This window comes from Hylobates moloch, unplaced genomic scaffold, assembly GCF_009828535.3.
Source record: "Hylobates moloch isolate HMO894 unplaced genomic scaffold, HMol_V3 SCAFFOLD_8, whole genome shotgun sequence".
Classification (NCBI taxonomy): Eukaryota; Metazoa; Chordata; class Mammalia; order Primates; family Hylobatidae; genus Hylobates; species Hylobates moloch.
Window position 1 is genome coordinate 81,703,659 of NW_026652283.1, and position 27,422 is coordinate 81,731,080.

General features: G+C 45.1%; 1 protein-coding gene across 7 annotated transcripts in view; it reads left to right on the plus strand.

Moving 5' to 3' along the window:
• SMARCC1 (SWI/SNF related, matrix associated, actin dependent regulator of chromatin subfamily c member 1) overlaps positions 1–27,422 on the plus strand; it is a 203,014-nt gene that overhangs the window by 9,384 nt on the left and 166,208 nt on the right. For 5 of the 7 annotated variants that reach the window (XM_032161732.2, XM_032161733.2, XM_058442199.1 and 2 more), the window contains exon 2: positions 210–329. In XM_032161732.2, coding sequence (XP_032017623.1) covers positions 210–329 — 120 coding nt within the window. Of the gene's footprint in view, positions 1–209; positions 330–567; positions 666–8,776; positions 8,821–27,422 lie in introns of those variants that run through there. The other 2 variants (XM_058442202.1, XM_032161735.2) reach the window with 2 other exon arrangements.

Here is a 27,422-nt window from a genome sequence, read left to right on the forward strand (position 1 = left end):
CAAGCGTGAGCCACCGCGCCCAGCCCGTCTTAACCATTTTTAAATGCACACACACATTTGTTTTTGTAAGCTCCTTTATAGCACAGAGCGTGTCTCAGACATCTATAAATTTCCCATAACGTAAGTACTTAGTAGGTACTAGGAAGTAAGCCAACATTTTCTCCTGCAAAAATTGTACTAGTTTTTGAATGCCTGTCTTTATCTTGCAGTATGTTCATGCAGATGCTCCTACCAATAAAACACTGGCTGGGCTGGTGGTGCAGCTTCTTCAGTTCCAGGAAGATGCCTTTGGGAAGCATGTCACCAACCCGGCCTTCACCAAACTCCCTGTAAGTACATCAGCTTACTATTATTTGGGCATCCTCAGTTGTATACTTTTAGGTGTAGCATCCAGCTTTTTTCCTTTGCTGCTGCTAGCATGTAGAATTAAAAAAAAAAAAAAATTTAGTTATAGAATATTACTACTTTTTAACTGTAGGAAGCTGCTTTTTGAAGAGGCATTTAACATTTGCATTAAATATTGCAGCAGTCATTGTGAAGACCTAACAATATTTTACTATGTTGCAGTTCCCTATCCTCTCGCTGTACCGAGTCTTCTCCATGCTTTCTCCTGATGCAGGTCTTGTGCCATAAATAGAATTTATGGAATTTTTTACATTTTGTAGGTGAGATACCTTCTGAACTTGTGTGAGAATTAATTTTGGTGTCCTTGCAATTGTGTGTTTTATTTTTGTTTTTACAGACAGGGTCTTGTTCTTTTGCCCAGGCTGGAGTGCATTGGTTTGATCACAGTGCACTGCAGCCTTGATCTCCGGGCTGTAGCCATCTTCCCACCTCAGGTTCCCAAGAGGCTGGGACTACTAGCACATGCTACCACGTGCATATGTGTGACTTTTAAATTTCTGTAGTGATGGGATCTTGCTGTGTTGCCCAGGCTGGTCTCAAATTTTTGGCAGGAAGGCGATCCTTCTGCATTGGCCTCTGAAAGCTCTTTGATTACTGGCGTGAGCCACCACGCCGGCCCTTCTCTGCTATCTTTATTTAATTTATTTATGAGACAGAGTCTTGCTCTGTCACCCAGGCTGGAGTGCAGTGGTGTGATTTCAGCTCACTGCAACCTCTGCAGTGATTCTTGTGCCTCAGACTCCCGAATAGCTAGGATTACAGGTGCGCGCCACCACACCCAGCTAATTATTGTATTTTTAGTAGACACAGGGTTTCACCATGTTGGCCAGGCTGGTCTTGAACTCCCAGCCTCAAGTGATCCACCCACCTCGGCCTCCTAAAGTGCTGGGAGTACAGGTGTGAGCCACCACACCCGGCCTTTATTTTTATTTTTATGTTATGATATGTTATGTTATTTTTTGAGATAGAGTCTTGTTCTGTCACCCAGGCTGGAGTGCAGTGGAGTGATCTCGGCTCACTGCAACCTCTGCCTCCCAGGTTCAAGCGATTCTCCTGCCTCAGCCTCCCGAGTAGCTGGGACTACAGGCATGCACCACCCACTGCACCTGGCTAATTTTTGTTTTTTTAGTAGATATGGGGTTTCACTGTGTTGGCCCCGCTGGTCTTGAACTCAAGTGATTTGCCTACCTCGGCCTCCCAAAGCACTGGGATTACAAGTGTGAGCCACTGTGCCCAGCCTCTGCTATCTTATACTCCTTTATTTATATTTTCGAACTCTGATTTTACAAATATTAGATTTTTAGGAATTGTCTGTCATATCTTTTCTCATCATTTTTGTCTTTTAATTCATTTCGGTTTTTGTTTCTAGTGTGCTGTTAGCTGCCTGTATGAATCTATGATCAGTAGACCTTTTTTGTGGGGACTGTTCTTGATTACTAAATCATTTAACAACTTAACTAATCTTTCAGATATAATTGAGAATAAGAAATAGTAGGCCGGGCACGGTGGCTCATGCCTGTAATCCCAGCACTTTGGGAGGCTGAGGCGGGCGGATCACGAGGTCAGGAGATTGAGAACATCCTATCTAACAAGGTGAAACCCCATCTCTACCAAAAGTACAAAAATTAGCTGGGTGTGGTGGCGGGCGCCTATGGTCCCAGCTCCTTGGGAGGCTGAGGCAGGAGAATGGCGTGAACCTGGAGGCAGAGCTTGCAGTGAGCCGAGATTGCACCACTGCACTCCGGCCTGGGCGGCAGAGCTAGACTCCCGTCTCAAAAAAAAAATAAATAAATAAAATAAAAATAGTACTGTTTCATGATCTTACTGTAAATGTGTTTGCCTGTGATGTTTTTATTATTCAAAAAGTTAAATAAATTTAGTTAAATATATTGATGTGGTTACTTTTCTCATTTCGAATTATAATTGGGAAGCTTTTATCATTCCTAGGTTATAAAGGAATTCAACTATGTGTTCTTTTAGTACTTGTACGATTTCATTTTTTACTTTTTAAATTTTATAAAGATAGAGACAGGGTCTTTCTGTGTTGTCTAGGCTGGTCTTTTTTTTGGAATCAAAGTCTTGCTCTGTTGCCCAGGCTGCGTTGCAGTGGTGCAGTTTCAGCTCACCACAACCTCTGCTTCCCAGGTTCAAGTGAGTCTCGTACCTCAGCCTCCCAAGTAGCTGGGAATTCAGGCACCTGCCACCACGCCTGGCTAATTTTTTTGTATTTTTAGTAGAGACGGGGTTTCACCGTGTTGACCAGGCTGGTGTTGAACTCTTGATCTCAGGTGATTCACCCACCTCAGCCTTCCAAAGTGCTGGGATTATAGGTGTGAGCCACTGTGCCTGGCCCCAGGCTGGTCTTGAATTTCTGGGCTCAAGTGATAGTACTGCCTTGGCTTCGCAAAGTCCTGGAATTACTGGTATGAGTAACCATGCCCAGCCTTATTATTTATTTATTTATTTATTTATTTATTTTTTTGAGACGGAGTCTCGCTCTGTCGCCCAGGCTGGAGTGCAGTGGCGCAATCTCGGCTCACTGCAAGCTCCGCCTCCTGGGTTCACGCCATTCTCCTGCCTCAGCCTCTCCGAGTAGCTGGGACTACAGGCGCCCACCACCACGCACGGCTAATTTTTTGTATTTTTAGTAGAGACAGGGTTTCACCGTGGTCTCGATCTCCTTACCTTGTGATCCGCCTGCCTTGGCCTCCCAAAGTGCTGGGATTACAAGCGTGAGCCACCGCGCCCGGCTATTTATTTTTTTTTGAGACAGAGTCTCACTCCGTCTCCCAGGCTGGAGTGCAGTGGCACAATCTCGGCTCACTGCAAGCTCCGCCTACCGGGTTCATGCCATTCTCCTGCCTCAGCTTCCCGAGTAGCTAGGACTACAGGTGCCCGCCACCACACTGACTAATTTTTTTTTTTTTTTTTTTGTATTTTTAGTAGAGACAGGGTTTCACTGTTAGCTAGGATGGCCTCAATCTCCTGACCTCGTGATCCACCCGCCTCGGCCTCCCAAAGTGCTGGGATTACAGGCGTGAGCCACCGTGCCCGGCCCCAGCCTTATTTTTTCCTGTCACTCTCTGATCCATTTAGGATTTGCCCTGGTAGTTAGTGTGGGAAATGGCAGATCCATTTTTGTGTTTTTCCTTATGGTTATCTGGTTATTCCAGAAAAGTTTATTTAAAAGGGCTCCTTTTCTCCACTGATTAGAGCTCAGCAAATGTTAAGAATTTGGTTAGGTGCAGGGTCCTAAGAATACAAACAAATACTGTATATTATTTGTCCTCAGGGGACTCACAGTCTAATGAGCTGTGTGAGTGGAGCCTTTGACTTGGTGATGTCAGGAAATGTTTCTGTGGAAAAGGACATTTGAATTCTGTCTTGAAAGTTGAGTGTGAGTTCTTCAGCTAAGTGGAGGAGGACGGGATTTTCAGGCAGTGGTAGCAACACATAGAAGCGTTATGGTTGGGAGGGTGTGGTGACTCATACCTGTAATCCCAGCACTTTGGGAAGCTAAGGACGCCCTCCTCGGCCTGGCTAACATGGCAAAACCCCGTCTCTACTAAAAATACAAAAAATTACCCGGGCGCAGTGGTGGGCGCCTGTAGTCCCAGCTACTCGGGAAGCTGAGGCAGGAGAATGGCGTGAACCCGGGAGGCAGAGCTTGCAGTGAGCCGAGATCGCGCCACTGCACTCCAGCCTGGATGGCAGAGTGAGATAACGTCTCAAAAAAAAAAAAAAGAGGGCTGGGCGTGGTGGCTCACGCTCGTAATCCCAGCACTTTGGGAGGCCGAGGCGGGCGGATCACGAGGTCAGGAGATCGAGACCACAGTGAAACCCCGTCTCTACTAAAAATACAAAAAGAAAAATTAGCCGGGCGTGGTGGCGGGCGCCTGTAGTCCCAGCTACTCGGAGAGGCTGAGGCAGGAAAATGGCGTGAACCCGGGAGACGGAGCTTACAGTGAGCCGAGATTGCGCCACTGCACTCCAGCCTGGGCGACAGAGCGAGACCCCGTCTCAAAAAAAAAAAAAAAAGAAAAAAAAGCGTATGGTCTGAGAAAATGTGGTACTTAAAGGTAGTTGCACATAGTTCAGCACATTTAGAGCTGAGGGTAGGTAGAGGGCAATCAGCAGAGAGGTGGGCCAGAGTCAGTCGTAAGACGACTGGTTTACTGTGCTAGAAGTGTGCATTTTATCTTGAAGGTGATGGGAAACCACGTCATAGGGAAAGTAGAAGGTGGCTTAGTCAATTCTGGTATTTATGTACGTATGTATTTATGTATGTATGTATGTGTGTGTATGTATGTATGTATTTATGACGGAGTCTTGCTCTGTCGCCCAGGCTGGAGTGCAGTGGCGTGATCTCAACTCACTGCAACCTCTGCCTCCTTGGTTCAAGCAGTTCTCCTGCGTCAGCCTCTGGAGTAGCTGGGATTACAGGCGCCCGCCACCGCGCCCGCTAATTTTTGTATTTTCTAGTAGACACAGAGTTTCACCATCTTGGCCAGGCTGGTCTCGATCTCCTGACCTCATGATCCAGCCGCCTCTGCCTCTCAAAGTGTTGAGATTACAGGCGTGAGCCATGTAATTACAGGCGTGAACCATGCCCAGCCATTTTTTTTTTTTTTTTTTTTTTGAGACGGAGTCTCGCTCTGTCATCCCGGCTGGAGTACAGTGGTGCTATCTCGGCTCACTGCAACCTCCGCCTCCTGGGTTCAGGCAATTCTCATGCCTCAGCCTCCCCAATAGCTGGGACTACAGGTGCCCGCCACCACGCCTGGCTCATTTTTGTATTTTTAGTAGAGACAAGGTTTCACCAGGTTGGCCACTCCTGGTCTTGAACTCCTGACCTCAGGTGATCTGCCCACCTCGGCCTCCCAAAGTGCTGGGATTACAGATGTGAACCACCATGCCCAGCTAGCTGCCTGATGTTTTTTTATAACAAAAGTTTAAACATACTTAAAAGTAAAAACTTGCAAGATTAGTATGAAGAACTTTTATTTTCCCTTCACTCAGAATCTACAGTTAACATTTTACCCATTTGCTTTATCATTATCATTTTCTGTGGGATGTGTGTGTGTGTTATGTATTTTATGTGTGAAAAATTTGAAAGTTCCATGTTCCTTTACAGCTAAAGTATTCATTTCCTGTTCTCTTACATTATGAACTGGGCTAGAATTATCAAATTAGCTATATAGTTTAATTCACTATAATATAGTACATATTGATTGCACTTTATCAATTGTAACATAGAGTAAAATTACAGATTACATTATATAAAGTATTTTACATAATATGATTGAAATTATATTGGGAGTCTTAATTAGGAATGTATGAATATTTTCAAAAATGGTGTTTTCAGAGAGTGTTATATCTAGGCTATTTGACTCCTGGGAACTAAACTATTATTTAGTTCCAGATTTTAAAATATTAGGGAAGAATATTTTTAGGCAGAAGCCGTAATTAAAAACAATTCCTGGTTTAGTGCCACTGGGACCTGATGTACTTGCCTTCCTCTCAAAATGGTGTTCAGCATTTTCCCAGATGAAAGGGATTGATACAATCCATGATGGTATAAAACAAAATTCGATGAGATAGATAATTAACAAAGCAAAGAATGTTTCAGTGAGACATATAAATCATATACTTTAAAAAGTTTTTTCCCTGAGTAATCAGTATGGTATAAGAGTTTATGCTGGGCATGGCTCCCACCTGTAATCTCAGCACTTTGGGAGGCCAAGGTGGTCAAAACTCTTGAGCCCAGCAGTTTGAAACTAACCTGGGCAACATAGGCCCCATCTCTACAAAGAAATACAAGAAAAATTTTCTGGGTGTGGTGGTGCGTGCACGCTTGTAGGCCCAGCTACTTGGGAGGCTGAGGTGGGAGGATCACTTGAGCCTGGGAGACAGAGGTTGCAGTGAGCTGAGACTCTGTCTTAAAAAAAAAAGAGTTCAGGCCGAGCGCGGTGGCTCAAGCCTGTAATCCCAGCACTTTGGGAGGCTGAGGCGGGCGGATCATGAGGTCAGGAGATCGAGACCATGGTGAAACCCCGTCTCTACTAAAAATACAAAAAATTAGCCGGGCGTGATGTCGGGCGCCTGTAGTCCCAGCTACTCCGGAGGCTGAGGCAGGAGAATGGTGTGAACCTGGGAGGCGGAGCTTGCAGTGAGCCAAGATCGCGCCACTGCACTCCAGCCTGGGCGACACAGCGAGACTCCGTCTCAAAAAAAAAAAAAAAGAGTTCACTGTTTTTTGTTGTTGTTGTCGTTGTCCAGGCTGGAGTGCAATGGTGCAATCTTGGCTCACTGCAACCTCTGTCTCCTGGATTCAAACTGTTCTCCTGCCTCAGCCTCCCGAGGAGCTGGGATTACAGGCGCCTACCACCATGCCCAGCTAATTTTTGTATTTTTAGTATAGATGGGGTTTCTCCATGTTGGCCAAGCTGGTCTCGAACTCCTGACCTTGTGATCCACCCGCCTCAGCCTCCCAAGGTGTTGGGATTACAGGCGTGAGCCACCGCGCCCGGCCGAGTTCACTATTTGGACTTTTTTTTTTTTTTTTTTTTCCCAAATCAGAGTGCAGGCTGGGTGCGGTGGCTCACAACTGTAATCCCAGCACTTTGGGAGGCTGAAGTGGGTGGATCCCCTCAGGTTGAGAGTTCGAGACCAGCCTGACCAACATGGAGAAACTCCATGTCTACTAAAAATACAAAATTAGCCAGGTGTGGTGGTACATGCCTGTAATCCCAGCTACTCAGGAGGCTGAGGCAGGAGAATCACTTGAACCCAGGAGGTGGAGGTTGTAGTGAGCCGAGATTGTGCCATTGCACTCCAGCCTGGGCAACAAGAGTGAAACTCCATCTCAAAAAAAAAAAAAAAAGAAAAAATCAGAGTGGAACTGTTTTGTTTTGTTTTTTTTTTTTGAGACAGAGTCATGCTCTGTTGCCCAGGCTGGAGTGCAGTGGTGTGATCTTGGCTCACTACAACCTCCGCCTCCTGGGTTCACGTGATTCTCCTGCCTCAGCCTCCCAAGTAGCTGGGAGTACAGGCGCCCGCCACCACGCTCAGCTAATTTTTTTTGTATTTTAGTAGAGACGGGTTTCACTGTGTTAGCCAGGGTGGTCTTGATCTCCTGACCTTGTGATCCGCCCGCCTCGGCTTCCCAAAGTGCTGAGATTACAGGCATGAGCCACCATGCCCAGCTAGAGTGGAACTTTATATAGTAACTTCCCAAGTCATGCTGGATGTCAGGCAGCTGGCTGTTGTTCTATCAAATGCTGAGAGATTTAGAAAGAACCAAGCATTTTATAAGGCTAAGGCTAAAGGTATATTGCATTAGCAAACACATGATTTGAAACAAAAAAAATTGCTAAGAAGGTGTGGATATAAAACAAAAAAGAAAAATATATTTTACCTTCACTACAAGTAAAGTTTCTAATTTTTCCACCAGCCCTCCAAGGCTTTAGTACGTGTGCATACATAATGTAAACACAATTGTAATAATAGGATAGAGCTGTTTTTCTTTTTTTGAGACAGGTCCTCTCTCACCCTGTCACTCAGGCTGGAGTGCAGTGGCATGATCTCAACTCACTGCATATTCGACCACGGCTTTCCAGACTCAGGTAGATCCTCCGACCTCACCCTCCTGAGTAGTTGGGACAACAAGCATGCACCACTACACCCTGCTAATTTTTCTATTTTTTTTTGTAGAGACAGGGTTTTTCTGTTGCCAGACTGTTCTCAAACTCCTGGGCTCAGGCAGTCTTCCCGTCTTGGCCCCCCAAAGTCCTGGGTTTACAGACATGAGCCACAGTGCCTGGCCTAGAGCTATTTTTTTATTCTGTATTTTGTGTTTGGGAGATATCCAAGATTTTGTTTTCTCTTTTACGTGACACAGCTCCAGGAGATCTTGAGGACATGTAGCCTTATGCCCAAAATTGTAAACCTGTCATTGCACTTAAAAAAATCATTTAGGCTGGGGGCAGTGGCTCACGCATGTAATCCCAGCACTTTGGGAGGCTGAGGTAGGTGGATCACCTGAGGTAGGTGGATCACCTGAGGTCAGGAGTTCGAAACCAGCCTGGCCAACATGGTGAAACCCTGTCTCTACTAAAAATACAAAAATTACCCGGGCGTGGTGGCAGGAGCCTATAATCCCAGCTACTCGGGAGGCTGAGGCAGGAGAATTGCTTGACTCCAGGAGGCGGAGGCTGCAGTGAGCCAAGATCACGCTTCTGTACTCCAGCTTGGGCGACAGAGTGAGACTCCATCTCAAAAAAAAAAAAAAAAAATTAATTTGCAACTGGAGGAAAAGCGTAGAATATTATATTCCTGAACTGATTTCACTCTGCCGTTGTATGAATTTCAGAATGGAGAGACTATCTTTGGGAACATGGGACTAGGAGGGAGACTGTAAGTGTTGTATATATATTTGAAGTGAGCATTTGAGTTTGTAGCTTAGAACTCTGTCTGATGAAAGTGGAATATAAGCACCTGTTTAAGCAAAATAGTGTAGGAAATTTACTTGTAGAATAATGGTTTAGTTTCTTTTTTTTTTTAAACAACTTCCTATTGCAAAATATATAGAAAGTGAGTAAAATAGATTTTGAGTTAAATAATTATAAAGAGAACATCCATTTAACCACAGTCCAGGTCAGAAATTGCTAACAGCCCTAACAAACGTACGTGTTCCTTCCCCAACCATAAACTCCCCTTTTTCCCCCACAGATAATCTTTTCCTTGCCGTTTTTTTTTTTTTTTTTTTTTTTGAGACGGAGTTTCGCTCTTATTGCTCAGGCTGGCATGCAATGGCGCGATCTCGGCTCACTGCAACCTCCACCTCCCGGGTTCAAGCGATTCTCTTGCTTCAGCCTCCCGACTAGCTGGAATTACAGGCATGCACCACCACGCCCGGATAATTTTGCATTTTTGGTGGAGACAGGGTTTCTCCATGTTGTTCAGGCTGGTCTTGAACTCCTGACCTCAGGTGATCCGCCTGCCTCAGCCTCCCAGAGTGCTGGGATTACAGGTGTGAGCAACCGCGCCTGGCCTCCTTGCTTTTCTTTATAGGTATCACACTGTGTTAGTATGCATCCCTGAATAATATAGTATAGTTTTGCTTGTTTTTGAATTTTGTACTAATGAACTCATATATTCTTGTAACTTGGGGGCCATGTAGGAAATAGTTTGCCAACATGGAGAAAACAAATAGTCTAACTGAACTGCTCAGCCACATACGTGTGGATAAAACAGATTACTGTAGAAGAAGAGTTAGTTAGCTAGCTTCTGGCCTTTATAATTCATGTGCAAGGGCAGTGAGCCTACATGATGTAGCATGACCAGTTAGATAGAGCTCAGTAGGCTGCAAAATATGGACTGCTGTGTTGGAGAGATGGACTAGTATTCCAGGCAGAGGGCATGCTGGACCAAGTGGTGGGCAAGGCTCTGGAAAGCTATATGATCAGCTTCAATGCAGGCTTGTACTCCATACCATATGGATTCACAGGTAGAAACCTGAGTTCACTGACATTGTACTTATTTATTTGATGTTTCATTTATTTATTTTTTCCATATTTTTACTTTTTTCATCTTTCTCTCCCTGTAATGTGTCCTCCAGCTTTGGCTAATGTACAGTAAACAGTACATATTTAGCTGGGCACCCTGGCTCATGCCTGTAATCCAGACTACTTGGGAGACTGAAGTAGGAGGGTCACTTGAGGCAAGGAGTTTGAGACCAGCTTGAGCAACATAGTGAGACCCTATTTATCAGAAAAACTAAAAATTAGTCGTGCATGGTGGTGTGTGCCTGTAGTCCGAACTACTTGGGAGCTGACCCAGGAAGATCACTTGATGTCGGGAAGATCACTTGATCCCAGGAGTTAGAGGCTGCCATGAGTTGCAATAGTACTGCTGCACTTTAGCCTGAGTGATAGAGCGAAATCCCATCAGTATCTCTTTCTCTTTTTTTTTTTTCCTAAAGAAAAAGACTGGGTGCAGTGTTTCATGCTTATAATCTTAGCATTTTGGGTGGCTGAGGCTAGAGGAGTCCTTGAGCCCAGGAGTTTGAGACCAGCCTGGACAACATGGTGAGAGCCCTTGTCTACAAAAAAATTTAAAAAAAGTAGCTTGGTGTAGTGGTGCATGCCTGTGGTCCCAGCTACTTGGGAGGCTGAGGTAGGAGGATCTCTTGAGCCCAGGAGGTGTTGAGGCTGCAGTGGGCTATAATCATGCCACTGCACTCCAGCCTAGGCGACAGTGAGACCCTGTTTGAGAAAAAAAACCTAACTGAAGTATTTTGTGTTGTGAAAATATAGTATAAACATAAAACAGAATACTGTATATATTTTTTTTCTTAAAAAAAAAAAATCTCAGCTGGGCACTGTGGCTCATGCCTATCTATAATCCCAACACCTTGGGAGGCCTAGGTGAGTGGGTCCTCTGAGCTCAAGAGTTTGAGACTAGCCTGAGCAACAATCTTGTGAAATTGAGCTTTTCTTAATAGATCTACAAAAATGTAAAGTGTAATACTGACTTATTTTAAAGCAGTTGTCAGAACTCACTAAAAAAATTATTATATTTTTATAATTTTTTTTTTTGTTTTAGAGCTGGAGTCTCGCTATTGTTGCCCAGGCTGGTCCCAAACTCCTGGGCCCAAGCGATCCTCCCGCCCTGTCCTCTGAAAGTGTTGACCCAAAAGGGCTGGGCATGGTAGCTCATGCCTGTAATCCTAACGTTTTGGGAGGCTGAGGCAGGAGGATCACTTGAGCCCAGGAACTCGAGACTAGCCTGGGCAACAAAGTGAGACCCTGTCTCTAAAAAAGATTAAAAAATAAAAAAAAAGGAAAAGAAAGATTATTACTGTTGAAGAAGGAGATGCATTGAGGAGATGGATACACCTATTTTAAGGGAACTATCATTCAGCGTTTTCTCTTTTTTTTTTTTTTTTTTGAGATGGAGTCTTGCTGTCGCCCAGGCTGGAGTGCAGTGGCGTGATTTCGGCTCACTGCAACCTCTGCCTCCTGGGTTCAAGCAATTCTCCTGCCTCAGCCTCCCAAGTAGCTGGGACTTCAGGTGCCCGCCACCACACCTGGCTAATTTTTTGTATTTTTAGTAGAGACGGGGTTTCACCGTGTTAGCCAGGATGATCTCGATCTCCTGACCTTGTGATCCGCCCGCCTCGGCCTCCCAAAGTGCTGGGATTACAAGCGTGAGCTACTGCACCCAGCCACACCTGGCTAATTCTTATATTTTTAGTAGCCACAGGGTTTCACCATGTTGGCCAGGCTGATCTCAAACTCCTGACCTCAGGTGATCCTCCCGTCTTGGCCTCCCAGAGTGCTGGGATTATAGGTGTGAGCCACTGCGCCTAGCGTCATTCAACATTTTCTAAATTTATTTTCAATTGTTATGTGATTTGGTGGAACACCTGTAAATACATTGAGCATAAAATGTTGTCATAGGCAGTTCTAACAAATGTGGTGGTGTGATTGAACTGGATAATACTATTTTGGGATGTTTTAGATGAGTCACAGTTCATAAGCTATCTCTTTCTGACACCTTGGAATTTCTTCCCAGTAAGTATGACTGACCTCATGGCAAGAATTCTCATGAACTGGATCAGTCTGGTGTAATGGAAAGGGTGGGAGTTGGAGGACTGTCACTTTAACAGTCTGTTTTCATTTGATTGAATAAACCATTTGGAACATGAAGTTAATAAGAAGGGGCTTACAGTTGGAGTTGGACTTGATCACTGGTTTTATAATTATTTCCTGGGGAGTACCTGTAGCATCTGAGAAGAGGGAGGGGAGGAATAAATGCAGAGGGCTAAGAAGAATCTGTTGTCTTCAGATTTCACTTTGAACAATTTTTCCTAATAGACCTCTCTCTGAGTTTCTAAAAATGTTCTGTGGCAAAGAAATAGGAGAAAACAAGCTGGACGTGGTAGCTTACGCCTGTAATCTCAGCACTTTGGGAGGCTGAGGTGGGCGGATCACCTGAAATCAGGAGTTCTAGACCAGGCTGGTCAACCTTGTGAGATCCTGTCTACTAAAAATACAAAAAAAATCCCAGCTATTCGGGAGGCTGAGGCAGGAGAATCGCTTGAACCCGGGAGGCAGAGGTTGCAGTGTGCCAAGTTTGTGCCACTGCACTCCAGCCTGGGCAATAGAGTGAGACTCTGTCTCAAAAAAAAAGAAAAAAGAGAAAACTATTGAATTTGGCAAATGTTATGATCTCTCTTACTGAACATTTTATGATCCATATGTGAGAATGGTATTGTTTTGCCAAAATCATGCTGATTCTAGGACTTTGTGGAATGGATGAGGGAGAAAGCAGAGATTAGCATATAGGTCTTGGAAGCAAGAATAAAAGGATGGACTTACGTGAAAGAAATCACCAGTCATAGTCACTTGAGTTGTCATCATCCATCAAGTCCAATGTAGCAGGGAGGGAATAGCTTGAGAGACTTGAGACTGAGGCACAGATCTCTGTAGAAGATGGGATTTATCCTGGCAAATACAGTGATCAAATTTAGGAGATGGGCTTTGATATAATACCATTATTTACCATATAATCTATCTTCACATTTCACCAGTTGTCTCAAAAATGTCCTTTATAAGATCCACACCAACACCACATATTTTGTTTAGTTATATATTTTTAGTCTTATTTAATTTGAGATAATTCAGCCTGTCTTTTTCTTTTTTTTCTGAGATAGTGCCTTGCTCTGTCACCTAGGCTGAAGTACAGTGGTGTGGTCATAGCTCGCTGCAGCCTTGACCTCCAGGGATCAACTGATCCACCTGCCTCAGCCTCCTTAGTGGCTGGGACCACAGACACATTCCACCACGCCTGGCTTTTCTTTTCTTTTCTTTTTTTTTTTTTTAGACAGAGTCTTGCTCTGTTACCCAGTCTGGAGTGTGGTAGCGCGATCTCAGCTCACTGCAGCCTCCCCTTCCCGGGTTCAAGCCATTCTCCTGTCTTAGCCTCCCGAGTTGCTGGGATTACAGGTGTGCACCACTACACCCAGCTAATTTTTGTATTTTTAGTAGAGATGGGGTTTCACCATGTTGGCTAGGCTGGTCTTGAACTACTGACCTCAAGTGATCTGCCTGCCTTGGCCTCCCAAAGTGCTGGGATTACAGGTGTGAGCCACAGCGCCTGGCCAAATTTTTTAATTTTTAATTTGATAGAGATAGGGTCTCACTGTGTTGCCCAGGCTGGTTTTGAACTCTTGGACTGAAGAAGTCCTTCTGCCTTGGTCTTCCAAAGTACTGGGATTGCTGCTTTGAGCTACCATGCACAGCTGATTGACATTTGTTTGTTATGACTTAACATTTTTTTTGTTGTTGTTTTTTGAGACAGAGTCTTGCTCAGTTGCCCAGGCTGGAGTATAGTAGCACGATCTTGGCTCATTGTAATCTCCCCCAGGTTCAAGTGATTCTCCTGCCTCAGCCTCCCCAGTAGCTGGCATTACAGGCATATGCCACAGTGCCCAGCTAATGTTTGTATTTTTAGTAGAAACTGGGTTTCACCATGTTGGCCAGGCTGGTCTCCAACTCCTGACCTCAGGTAACTGTCAGCCTTGGCCTCCCAAAGTGCTGAGATTACAGGCGTGAGCCACTCCGTCTGGCCCATGACTTAACATTTTTGAAGCATGCAGACAAATATTACATTTGTAAAAATTTCTTTTTTTTATTTTTTATTTTGAGACAGTCTCTCTCTGTTGCCCAGGCTGGAGTGCAGTGGTATGATCTTGGCTCACTGCAATCTGCCCCCTGGATTCATGCGATTCTCATGCCTCAGCCTCTAAAGTAGCTGATTAACAGGTGTGCACCACCATGCCCAGCTGATATTTTGTATTTTTGGTAGAGATGGGGTTTCACCATGTTAGCCATGCTGATCTCAAACTCCTGGCGTCAAGTGATCGCCTGTCTCGGCCTCCCAAAGTGCTGGGATTTCAGGCATGAGCCACCATGCCCGGCCTCAAATTTTTCTGTGTTATTGCTTATAGTTGTAATTTGTTTATTGTCATTGCTGTGTACGGGCTGATAAATTTTTTCTTTTTTTTTTGAGACGGAGTCTCGCTTTTGTTGCCCATGCTGGAGCGCAATGGCATGATCTCAACTCACTGCAACCTCAGCCTCCCGAGTTAAAGTGATTCTCCTGCGTCAGCCTCCCAAGTAGCTGGGATTACAGGCACCCGCCACCACACCCAGCTAATTTTTTTGTATTTTTAGTAGAGATGAGGTTTCACCATGTTGGTCAGGCTGGTCTTGAACTCCTGACCTCAGGTGATCCGCCTGCCTCAGCCTCCCAAAGTGCTGGGATTACAGGTGTGAGCCACCGCGTCCGGCTAAATTTGTTCTTTTTTTCTTTTTTTGAGATGGAGTCTAGGTCTGTCCCAGGCTGGAGTGCAGTGGCAGGATCTTGGCTCACTGCAATCTCCTCCTCCCAGGTTCAAGCTATTCTCCTGCCTCAGCCTCCTGAGTAGCTGGGATTACAGGCACGCGGCACCATGCCCGGCTAATTTTTGTATTTTTGTTATTTGTAGTAGAGACGGAGTCTCACCATGTTGGCCAGGCTGGTCTCGAACTCCTGACCTCGTGATCTGCCCGCCTCAGCCTCCCAAAGTGCTGGAATTGCAGGTATGAGCCACCATGCCCAGCCTAAATTTTTTCCTAAAGGGACAGCGTGTGCTGCATTCTGTGGCTCACTCCCATAATCCAAGCATTTTGGGAGGCTGAGGTGGGTGGATTACTTGAGTCCAGGAATTCAAGACCAGCCTGGACAACATGGCAAAAGCTGGTCTCGACAAAAAAATACCAAAATTAGCCAGGCATTTGAGAGGGCCCCTGTAGTCCCAGCTATTTGGGAGGCTGAGGTGGGAGGATTGCTTGAGCCAGGTGGCAAAGGTTGTAGTGAGCTGAGGTTGCACCACTGCACTCTGGCCTGGGTGACAGAGTGACACCCTGTTTCTCCTCTTTTTTTTTTTTTTGAGTCAGAGTTTTGCTCTGGTTGCCCAGGCTGGAGTGCAATGTTGCAATCTCAGCTCACCGCCACCACCGCCTCCCTGGTTCAAGTGATTCTCCTGCCTCAGCCTCCTGAGTAGCTGGGATTACAGGCATGCACTACCACACCTGGCTAATTTTGTATTTGTATTTATGTTGGCCAGGCTGGTCTCAAACTCGTGACCTCAGGTCATCTACCCACCTCGGCCTCCCAAAATGTAGGATTACAGGCGTGAGCCACCGCGCCCGGCCAACACCCTGTTTCTTTCTTTCTTTCTTTTTTTTTTTTTTTTTTTTTTTTGAGACGGAGTCTCGCTCTGTCGCCCAGGCTGGAGTGCAGTGGCGCAATCTCGGCTCACTGCAAGCTTCGCCTCCTGGGTTCACGCCATTCTCCTGCCTCAGCCTCTCCAAGTAGCTGGGACTACAGGCGCCCGCCACCACGCCCGGCTAATTTTTTGTATTTTTTAGTAGAGACGGGGTTTCACCATGGTCTCGATCTCCTGACCTCGTGATCCACCCGCCTCGGCCTCCCAAAGTGCTGGGATTACAAGCGTGAGCCACTGCGCCTGGCCACCCTGTTTCTAAATAAATAAATTAATTAAATAAAGGGACAGATAGTAAATATTTTAGATAGTAAAATTTTAGGCCTGTAGGCTCTGTGGACTCTGTCGCAGCTACTCGATGTAGTATGAAAGCAGCTATATACAATACGTAAATGAGTATATGTATATGCAATACATAGTAAGTATGGCTGTGTACTGGTAAAACTAATTTTTATTTTTTTGAGATGGTACCCTGTTGTGTTACCAGGTTGGAGTGGTGTCCTGAATGAACACAGCTCACTGCAGCCTTGACCTCTAGGGCTTGAGCAATCCTCTTGTCTTCGCCTAGGCATATACTACCATGTGTGGCTAGTTTTTTTTTGTGAGGCTGAAGTGGGAAGATTGCTTGAGCCCAGGAGTTCAAGACCAGCCTGGGTTAGATAGACCACATCTCTAGAGAATATTAAAATATTATCGTTAGCATGGTGGCAAACTCCTGTGGTCGGAGCTACTTAGGAGGCTGAGGTGGGAGGATCACTTGAGCCCAGGAGTTGGAGGCTGCAGTGAATAGTGATCATTCCACTGCACTCCAGCCTGGGTGACACAGTGAGACCCTTGTTGTTTTTTGATAGCTGTTTCATAATTTGCCAACAGTTGCTGTATAGTATTCCGTTGTGGGAATACACCACGATTTTTTTTTATTCATTTTGTCATTGATAGTCTTTTGGGGTAATTTGCAGCTTAGAGCTATTATAAATAGTGCTTCTGTGAATATTTTTATATATTTCTTTTGCTTAACATAGATTTTTCTTTTGTTTATGTTCTTAAGAGTTCACTTGCTACGTCATAGGTTGGTCAACTTTAGTAGATGTTGCTAAACAGTTTTCCACAGCAGTTCTACCAACTTATACTCCCACAAACAGTGTATGAGCATTCTGATTTTCTTTCTTTCTTTTTCTTTTCTTTTCTTTTTTTTTTTTTTTGAGATGGAGTCTCACTGTCACCCAGGCTGGAGTGCAGTGGTGCAGTCTTGGCTCACTGCCGGCTCCGCCCCCCGGGGTTCACGCCATTCTCCTGCCTTAGCCTCCCGAGTAGCTGGGACTACAGGCGCCCACCACCTTGCCCGGCTAATTTTTTGTATTTTTAGTAGAGACGGGGTTTCACCGTGTTAGCCAGGAGGTCGCAATCTTCTGACCTCGTGATCTGCCCGCCTCAGCCTCCCAAAGTGCTAGGATTACAGGCTTGAGCCACCGCGCCCAGCCTTTTTTTTTTTTTTTTTTTTTTTTTTTTTTTTTTTTTTTTTTTTTTTTTTTTTTTTTTGAGACGGAGTCTTGCTTTGTCGCCCAGGCTGGAGTGCAGTGGCGGGATCTCTGCTCACTGCAAGCTCCACCTCCCGGTTTCATGCCATTCTCCTACTTCAGCCTTCCGAGTAGCTGGGACTACAGGTGCATGCTGCCACGCCCGGCTAAGTTTTTGTATTTTTAGTAGAGATATGGGTTCACCAGTTTCACGTGTTAGCCAGGATGGTCTCAATCTCCTCACCTCATGATTCACCCGCCTCGGTCTCCCAAAGTGCTGAGATTACAGGCATGAGCCACCACGCCTGGCCGAGCGTTCTGATTTTCTACTTCCTCACCAATCCTTGGAATCTTTTTGTCTTTTACATTTTGGTTATTTACTAGATTTGTGGTTATAATGCATTATTTTCTAGTTGCTAATAATTAATGTGAGCAAATTTATTTATTGGCCACTTGGCTTTAAGAAGTACCTGTTTAAATCTTTTGCCTGTTTAAAAATTTGCACATTGGTCTTTCTCTCTCTCTCTTTTTTTTTTTTTTCTTTTTTGAAACGGGGTCTGACCTAATCACCCAGGCTGGAGTACATTGGCTTGATCATAGCTCACTGTGGCCTCAAACGCCTGGGCTCAGAGGATCTTCCCACCTCAGCCTCTCAAGTAGCTGGGACTACCAGTCCACACCACCACACCTGGGTAATTTTTTCTGTTTTTTTTTGTAGAGACAGTCTCGCCTTGTTGCCCAGGCTGATCTCAAACTCCTGGGCTCAAGTGATTCTCCCAGCTCAGCGTCCCAAAGTGCTGGGATTACAGGCGTGAGTCACCGTACCTGGCCGAATTTTTCTTAGGTATTCTGGATATGGTTCATTGGTCAGAAATATTTATTACAGATCTCTTCTCCCACTTAATAGTTTATGTTTTTACTCTCATAATGATGTCCTTTGATGGGCAGAGGTTTGTAATTGTAATATACAGCAGGAAACGGTAAACTTTTTCTGTAAAATGCCAGATATTTTGGGCTTTTTGGGTCATGGTTTGTGATGCAAGTACTAGCTTTTGCTGCTGTTGTGTGAAAATAGCCACAAAAAAATACATGAATGTGAATTTGCTTCAGTAAAACTTTACAAAAACAAGAGTGGACTACATTTGACCCGTGGACCATTATTTGCCATTTCCTGATACAGAACAATTTAGTAAAATTTTTCTGTATTGTTAATACTTTTTGTGTTCTTATAGAAATCTTTGCCTTTGTTTTTTTTTTTTTTTTTGAGACGGAGTTTCGTTCTTGTTGTCCAGGCTGGAGCGCAATGGCGCAATCTCAGCTCACTGCAACCTCTGCCTCCCGGATTCAAGCGATTCTCCTGCCTCAGCCTCTTGAGTAGCTGGAATTACAGGCATGCGCCACCACTCCTGGCTGATTTTGTATTTTTGGTAGAGACAGAGTTTCTCCATGTTGGTCAGGCTGGTCTCGAACTCGTGACCTCAGGTGATCTGCTCGCCTAGGCCTCCCAAAGTGGTAGGATTACAGGCATGAGCCACCACACCTGGCCAGAAATCTTTGCCTTTTCTAAAGTCATGTATATATTCTACTGTATTTTCTTCAAGAAGCTTTATTTTTTATTTTTTTTTGAGATGCAGTATTGCCCTGTAGCCCAGGCTGGAGTGCAATGATGCGATCTTGGCTCCCTGCAACCTCTGCCTCCTGGGTTCAAATGATTCTGCTGCCTCAGCTCCCGAGTAGCTGTAGCTGGGATTACAGGCGCCTGCCACCACGCCCACCTTTTTTTTTTTAAGATGAGGCCTGGCTCTGTCACCCAGGCTGGAGTGCAGTGACACCGTCTCAGCTCACCACAACCTCCGCCTCCCGGGTTCAAGCGATTCCCTTGCCTCAGCCTTCAGAGTAGCTGGGATTACAGGTGTCTGCCACCACGCCTGGCTAATTTTTGTATTTTTAGTGGAGATGGGTTTTACCATGTTGATCAGGCTGGGCTCGAACTCCTGACCTTGTGATTGACCCACCTCGGCCTCCCAAAGTGCTGGGATTACAGGCATGAGCTACTGTGCCTGGCCTGTTTTACATTTTAAACTTATAATTCTTTTTATAAATTCACTTTTTATTTAATTAGTTTTTTTTTTTTTTTTTTTTTTTGAGACAGAGTCTTGCTCTGTTGCCCAGGCTGGAGTACAGTGGCGTGATCTCAGCTCACTGCAGGCTCTGCCTCCCGGGTTCATGCCATTCTCCTGCCTCAGCCTCCCGAGTAGTTGGGACTATAGGCTGCCACCATGCCCATCTAATTTTTGTATTTTTTTTTTTTAGACGGGGTTTCACCATGTTAGCCAGGATGGTCTCCATCTCCTGACCTCATGATCAGCCCACCTCAGCCTCCAAAAATGCTGCGGTTACAGGTGTGAGCCACTGTGCCCAGCCTTAATTAATTTAGTTTTTGAGACAGACTCTCAGACTGGAGTGCAGTGGTGCGATCTTGGCTCACTGCAACCTCCACCTTCCGGGTTCAACCAGTTTTCCTGCCTCAGCCTCCTGAGTAGTTGGGATTACAGACATGCATAACTGTGCCCGGATAATTTTTATTTATTTATTTTTGAGACAGAGTCTTGCTCTGTCATCCAGGCTGGAGTGCAGTAGCACGATCTCAGCTCACTGCAGTCTGTGCCTCCTGGGTTCAAGTGATTCTCCTGTCTCAGTTTCCCAAGTAGCTGGGATTACAAGTGCCCACCACAATGCCTGGCTAATTTTTCTGTTTTTAGTAGAGATAGGGTTTCACCATGTTGGCTAGGATGGTCTCGAACTCCTGACTTACAGTGGTCTGCTTGTCTTTGCCTCCCAAAGTTCTGACACATTACAGGCGTGGGGCACTGTGCCTAGCCTAGAGTTGTATTTTTTACCTCGCATGATTACCACTTTGACTTTTAGTTGTTTGTTTTTTTTCCTCCCTTTGATTTTTGCACCTGGGGGTTTGCTTTCTTTCTAGGAATTCAGCTGCTCATTTAAAATAACGTCTGTTACATTTACCCAACATTTCTACATGTTTATAGTGGTAGGGTGTAATAGTTGTTTAGTATACAATATTGCTGGAGCCAGCAACACTTTTCTCATCTGTAAAATGGGTGTAAAAGAGTAAAGTTCAGACCAGGAGCCGTCGCTCACACCTGTAATCCCAACACTTTGGGAGGCCGAGGCGGGTGGATCACGAGGTCAAGAGATCGAGACCATCCTGGCCAACATGGTGAAACCCCATCTCTACTAAAAACACAAAAATTAGCTGGGCATGGTGGCACGTGCCTGCAGTCCCAGCTACTCAGGAGGCTCAGGCAGGAGAATTGCTTGAACCTGGGAGGCGGAGGCTGCAGTGAGCTGAGCACTCCAGCCTGGCGACAGAGCGGGACTCAGTCTCAAAAAAAAAAAAAAAAGTAAAGTTCATACGCTTGTTGTGACAAGTAAATGAGGAAATAAGTCAAAAGTGCTTCATGATAAATTCTCAGTGATTGGTATCAATGCTAATACTTTTTGTTGTCTCCAAGACTATTACAGTAGCAATGACCTATCATTAGGGGTGCTGATAATAATACAAATTCCAAATAAGTTTAATAGATAAGTAAAGTATGGATTTCTTGACGTGTGTCATTTTATTTTGTGAGGTATAAGAATTCTGGAATTTAAATGATGTATTTTTTTCTCTCTCAACCATTTTCAAGGTGTGAGGATGACTTTGTGATTTCCTGTGAACTTTCTTGGTTTCTTGGACACATTCTCTGCTTATTTACTACTTCACATCCCTTTTCTGGCACAGTCATTTACTGACTGATAGACCTAAACATAGTGTTATAAATGTGAATACTCCTTTCATAGAAACACACGCTTCTTTTTACCAATTGTTAGCACTACTTTGTCTTTTTTGTTGTTGTTGTTTTTTGAGATGGAGTTTTGCTCTTGTTGCCCAGCCTGGAGTGCAGTGGCGCAGTCTTGGCTCACTGCAACCTCTGCCTCCCGAGTTCAAGCAATTCCTGCCTCGGCCTCCCGAGTAGCTGGGATTACAGGCTTGCACCACCATGCCTGGCTGATTTTTTTGTATTTTTGGTAGAGACCGGGTTTCACCTTGGCCAGGCTGGTCTTGAACTCCTGACCTCAGGTGATCCGCCTGCCTCGGCCACCCAGAGTGCTCAGATTACAGGCATGAGCCATCGCACCCAGCCTACTTTGTCTTTTATGAATAAATAAAGGAATAAAGAAATAAAGAATCCATGGCACAAATTATTGTAGTAGATTTATCTTCTCTTTTCTTCTTTTTTTTTTTTTGGAGATGGAGTCTCACTCTGTTGCCCAGGCTGGAGTGCAGTGGTGTTTTCTCGGCTCACTGCAGCCTCCACCTCCCGGGTTCAAGTGATTCTCCTGTCTCATCCTCCTGAGTAGCTGGGACTACAGGCGTGTGCCACCACGTCCAACTAATTTTTGTATTTTTAGTAGAGACGAGGTTTTACCATGTTGGCCAGGATGGTCTCAGACTCCTCACCTCATGATCTGCCCCCCTTGGACTCCCAAAGTGCTGAGATTACAGGCGTGAGCCACCGTGCCCGGCCTAGATTTATTCTAAGTTTCATTCAGCTCAGCAAGATTTTAGGTGGGCTATAAATAAGTAGGGTGAGACCACTTATATATACCCAGGATAAGATCAGATTAAATTTCCAATAGAGTCAGCCAGGGATAGAATTGTTTATTAAAAGCAATTGGGTCACACAGTTGAGAGTAGAGGCAGCCTGTTAGAGTTGACTTTGATCCCCAGAGTCTCTAATTGTAGTGTTCAGCTGTTGAGATACTCATATAAGGCATCATTTTGCTGGCTCTGGAAATTTCAGTTTTTGCTACTTTTTTTTGTTTGTTTTTTTCAGACAGGACTGTGATCATGGGTCACTGCAGCTTCAGCCTCCTAGGCTCAACCAGCCCTCCTGACTCAGCCTACTGGGTAGCTGGGAGGTACATCCTACCATGCCGGGCTAATTTTATTTTAATTATTTTCTAGAGACAGGGTTTCGCTCTGTTATGTTGCTCAGGCTGTTCTTGTACTCCTGGCCTGCAGTGATCCTCCTGTCTCGGCCTCTCAACGTGTTAGAATTACAGGTGCGAGCCACTGCGTCCGGCTACCTTTTTATTCTTTAGGTTTTCCAGTATGAATTAACAAGTATTTGCGCTAACATCCTGTGCTTTTTATTTAGGGAATGTTTAAGAACTATACTCATTTTGAGTTAGGGCAGGGCCTCTTCAGCTTGGGGGTTTATAGGATGGGGCTGGAATGGGAGATACAGTCAAGGTGCAGTGAATGTCTCTAAGAAGTTTCTAGTTCCTATCTCCAGCTTTCCATTACCTGACTTTGATTTCTCACGTTTTCATTTGGGTGATTGTACTACTGAGCTTTTTTGAGCCAATCCCAAGTCCATTTCTATCCCAAATCCATTTGTGTGCAAGCCGTAAGAATCTTTGATATATGGATAGACCTTGCCCCTGCCAGTACCATTTTATTCTGCCACATCTGTAGAGGTTTGTTGTTGTTGTTGTAGTTGTTTTTGAGATGGAGTCTCGCTCTGTCACCCAGGCTGGAGTACAGTGGCATAATCTCGGTTCATTGCAACCTCTGCCTCCCAGGTTCAAGTGATTCTCCTGCCTCAGCCTCCTGAGTAGCTAGGATTACAGATGTGTGCCACCACGTCCTGCTAGTTTTTTTTGTATTTTTAGTAGTAATGGAGTTTCGCCATGTTGGTCAGGCTGGTCTTGAACTCCTGACCTCGTGATCCACCCTCCTCCACCTCCCAAAGTGCTAGGATTACAGGCATGAGCTACTGCGCCCGGCCGAGGTTTTTATCTTGTTGAACTTCATTATTGGAACTAGTACCTTTGATAGGTCCATGAGTTCCCTCTATTCCTTTTTATTTGTTTTTATTTTTAAATAATATAGACAAGGTCTCCCTATGTTACCCAGGTGGGTCTTGAACTCCTGGGCTGAAGAGATCTTCCTACTGTGGCCTCCCAAAGTGCTGGGATTACACTGCTTTTGTGTATATTTTACCATTGGAAAATTGAATGTCAGTTTTGTTTCTTTTTTTTTTTTTTTTTTTGAGACAGTCTTGCTCTGTTGCCCAGGCTGGAGTGCAGTGGCGTGATCTGAGCTCACTGCAACTTCCGCCTCCTGGGTTCAAGCGATTCTTCTGCCTCAGCCTCCCAAGTAGCTGGGACTACAGGCGCCTGCCATCACGCCAAGCTAATTTTTGTATTTTTGGTAGAGACAGGGTTTCACCATATTGGCCAGGCTGGTCTTGAACTCCTCACTTCATGATCAGCCTGCCTTGGCCTTCCAAAGTGTTGGGATTATAGGCATGAACCACCATGCCTGGCCATCTGTTTTCTACTTCATTCTCATCATCTGTTCCTGTAGTGGCTGAATAAAAGTTACTTTGTCGGCTGGGCGCGTTGGCTCACGCTAGTAATCCCAGCACTTTGGGAGGCTGAGGCGGGCGGATCACCTAAGGTCAGGAATTCAAGACCAGCCTGGCCAACCTGGTGAAACCCTGTCTCTATTAAAAATATAAAAATAAGCCTGGCATGGTGGCACATGTCTGTAATCCCAGCTACTCAGGAGGCTGAGGCAGGACAATCACTTGAACCTGGGAGGCAGAGGCTGCAGTGAGCCGAGATTGCGCCACTGCACTCCAGCCTGGGTGACAAGGTGAGACTCTGGCTCAAAAAAAAAAAAAAAAAAAGTTACTTTGTCTTAAGCATATATTTGGTAATGATTTCATTTTTCAAATTTAATATCTGTTGAGAAATTGACCTTAAGTTATTTGTATAGATGTTTTATTGTTATGGCCTGCTTAGTATATATTTCTGAGTAGCGTGGATCTCCAATTTTAAGTGGTGTCAATATAGTTGAACCGTTGAGAAAATTTAGATTACCTGTATTGTCAGGTGGCACATTGCTGAATATTGGTGATAGATTTGAATAAGCACCGTTCTTGTCCACAAGGAATTCATATTCCACATAAAACATATGAATCAGTCATGTCAGTATTATGCTGAAGTGCAATAGTGATTACATGCATGGTTTGAGGAGAACATTTTAGACCAATCTGGGGATTTAGGGAAGGCTTTCTGTAGGAGAAGTAAGTCTCATTCTACTGTAGTAGATACCCACCTATTACATTAGTCTATTTATTTATTTATTTATTTATTTATTTATTTTTGAGATGGAGTTTTGTTCTGTCACCAGGCTGGAGTGCCCTGGCGTGATCCCGGCTCACTGCATCCTCTGCCTCTCGGGTTCAAGTGATTCTCCTGCCTCAGCCTCCCAAGTAGCTGGGACTACAGGCGTGCGCCACCACACCCAGCTAATTTTTGTATTTTTAGTAGACGTGGTTTCACCATGTTGGCCAGGATGGTCTTGATCTCTTGACCTTGTGATCTGTCCACCTTGGCCTCCCAAAGTGTTAGGATTATTGGCGTGAGCCACCGCTCCCAGCCTACATTAGTCTATTTTAAGATGTCAGCACTACAGAATTATAATGACTCGTGCATTTTCTTTTTTTTTTTTTTTGAGATGGACTCACTCTGTCGCCCAGGCTGGAGTGCAGTGGCACGGTCTTGGCTCACTGCAAGCTCCGCCTCCCGGGTTCATGCCATTCTCCTGCCTCAGCCTCCTGAGTAGCTGGGACTACAGGTGCCTGCCACCATGCCCGGCTAAGTTTTTGTATTTTTAGTAGAGACGGGGTTTCACCATGTTAGCCAGGATGGTCTCGATCTCCTGACCTCGTGATCCGCCCGCCTCGGCCTCCCAAAGTGCTGGGATTATAGGTGTGAGCCACCGCAACCGGCCTCACTCATGCATTTTCAAAGATAAAATGTTATCAGTGGATAAGAATTGCACCCAAATGTACTTTTTTTTTTTTTAAGGACATTATAATGTAGCAATTTGGATGTGTTGGGTATAGAGTTGGCCAGAACAGTAGGAGGTCAGAAAAGCTGCATATTTAAAAAGCACAGCATAACCAGATTGACTTGGAGAGTGTGACAGCTTAATTTGGAAGAGCTCTAAGGGATCTTAATGATTCTTCTTAAATTTTTTTTTTTTTTTTTGAGACGGAGTTTTGCTCTTGTTGCCCAGGCTGGAGCGCAACGACGTGATTTCAGCTCACTGAAACCTCTGCCTCCCAGGCTTAAGTGCTTCTTCCACCTCAGCCTCCCAAGTAGCTGGGATTACAGGCGTCTGCCACCATGCCCAGCTAATTTTTTTTTTTTTTTTTTTTTGAGACGGAGTTTCTCTCTTGTTGCCCAGGCTGGAGCGCAATGGTGTGATCTCGGCTCACTGTAACCTCTGCCTCCTGGGTTCAGTAACTTCTCCTGCCTCAGCCTCCCAACTAGCTGGGATTACAGGTATGCGCCACCATGCCCAGCCAAATTTTTGTTTTTTTAGTAGAGATGGGGTTTCTCCCTGTTCATCAGGCTGGTCTTGAACTCCTGACCTCAGGTGATCCACCCGCCTCAGCCTCCCAAAGTGCTGGGGTTACAGATGTGAGCCAATGTGCCCGGCCTTAATTTTTGTATTTTTAGTAGAGACTGGGTTTCACCATGTTGGCCAGGCTGGTCTTGAATTTCTGACCTCAGGTGATCCACCCGCTTCCCAAAATGCTGGGATTACAGGCATGAGCCATTGGGCTGCCACCACGCCTGGCTAAGTTTCTGTATTTTTAGTAGAGACGGGGTTTCACCATGTTAGCCAGGATGGTCTCGATCTCCTGACCTCGTGATCCGCCCGCCTCGGCCTCCCAAAGTGCTCGGATTATAGGCGTGAGCCACCTTTTTTATTTGCCTGCCCCCTCCCTCTATTCCTCTCCCCGCCGTCCCCCCGCCCCGTGTGTGTGTGTGTGTGTGTGTGTGTGTGTGTGTGTGTGTGTGTAATTATTTAGAGGGTCTCACTTTGTTATCGAGGCTGGAGTGCAGTGATGTGGTCACAGCTCAGTATAGCCTCAACTTCCCAGGCTCAAGCAGTCCATTTACCTGAGCCTCCTGAGTTGCTGGGACCGCAGGCATGTGCCACTATATATACGGCTCATTTTTGTTTTATAATTTATTTTATAAATGAGGTTTTGCTATGTTGCCCAGGATGGTCTTGAACTCCTGGTCTCATGTGATCCTGCCTCGTTGGCCTCCCAAAGTGCTGGTTTTATAGGCATGAGCCACTGTGCCTGACCTATTTATTTTTAAAAGTTTATTTATATTTAATTATGTTAGAATATCTGTAACAAAATATGCCATTTAAATGATTTTTATTTGTTGTTTGAGATAGGGTCTCACTCTGTTACAGTGGCGTGACATCAGCTCACTTCAACCTCCGCCTCCCAGGTTCAAGTGATTCTCCCACCTCCACCTCCCAAGTAGCTGGGACTACAGGTGCGTGCCACCACGCCCAGCTAATTTTTGTATTTTTTGGTAGAGATGGGATTTCACCATGTTGGCCAGGCTTGTCCCAAACTTCTGACCTCAAGTGATCCACCCAACTCGGCCTTCCAATGTGCTGAGATTACAGGATACTTTTTATTTTTATTTATTACTATTTTTTTTTTTTAAACAGATGAGGTCTCACTATGTTGTCCAGGTTGGTCTTCTACTCTTGGGCCCAGGTGATCCTCCTGCCTCAGCCTCCCAAAGGTTTGGGATTATGGGATGGAGAAACTATGCTCACTTCTGTATCTATTAAACAGTAACTTTCGGCCGGGCGCGGTGGCTCACGCTTGTAATCCCAGCACTTTGGGGGGCCGAGGCGGGCGGATCACGAGGTCAGGAGATCGAGACCACGGTGAAACCCCGTCTCTACTAAAAATACAAAAAATTAGCCGGGCGTGGTGGCGGGCGCCTGTAGTCCCAGCTACTCGGAGAGGCTGAGGCAGGAGAATGGCGTGAACCCAGGAGGCGGAGCTTGCAGTGAGCCGAGATTGCGCCACTGCACTCCAGCCTGGGCGACAGAGCAAGACTCCATCTCAAAAAAAAAAAAAAAACAAAAAAAACGGTAACTTTCATTCCTTGTCCCTCTTTCCTTGGCAACCACCATTCTGCTTTTTGTCTCTCTTTTTAATGTTTGCTACCTATGTAGTTCTTTCCAGTATATTATT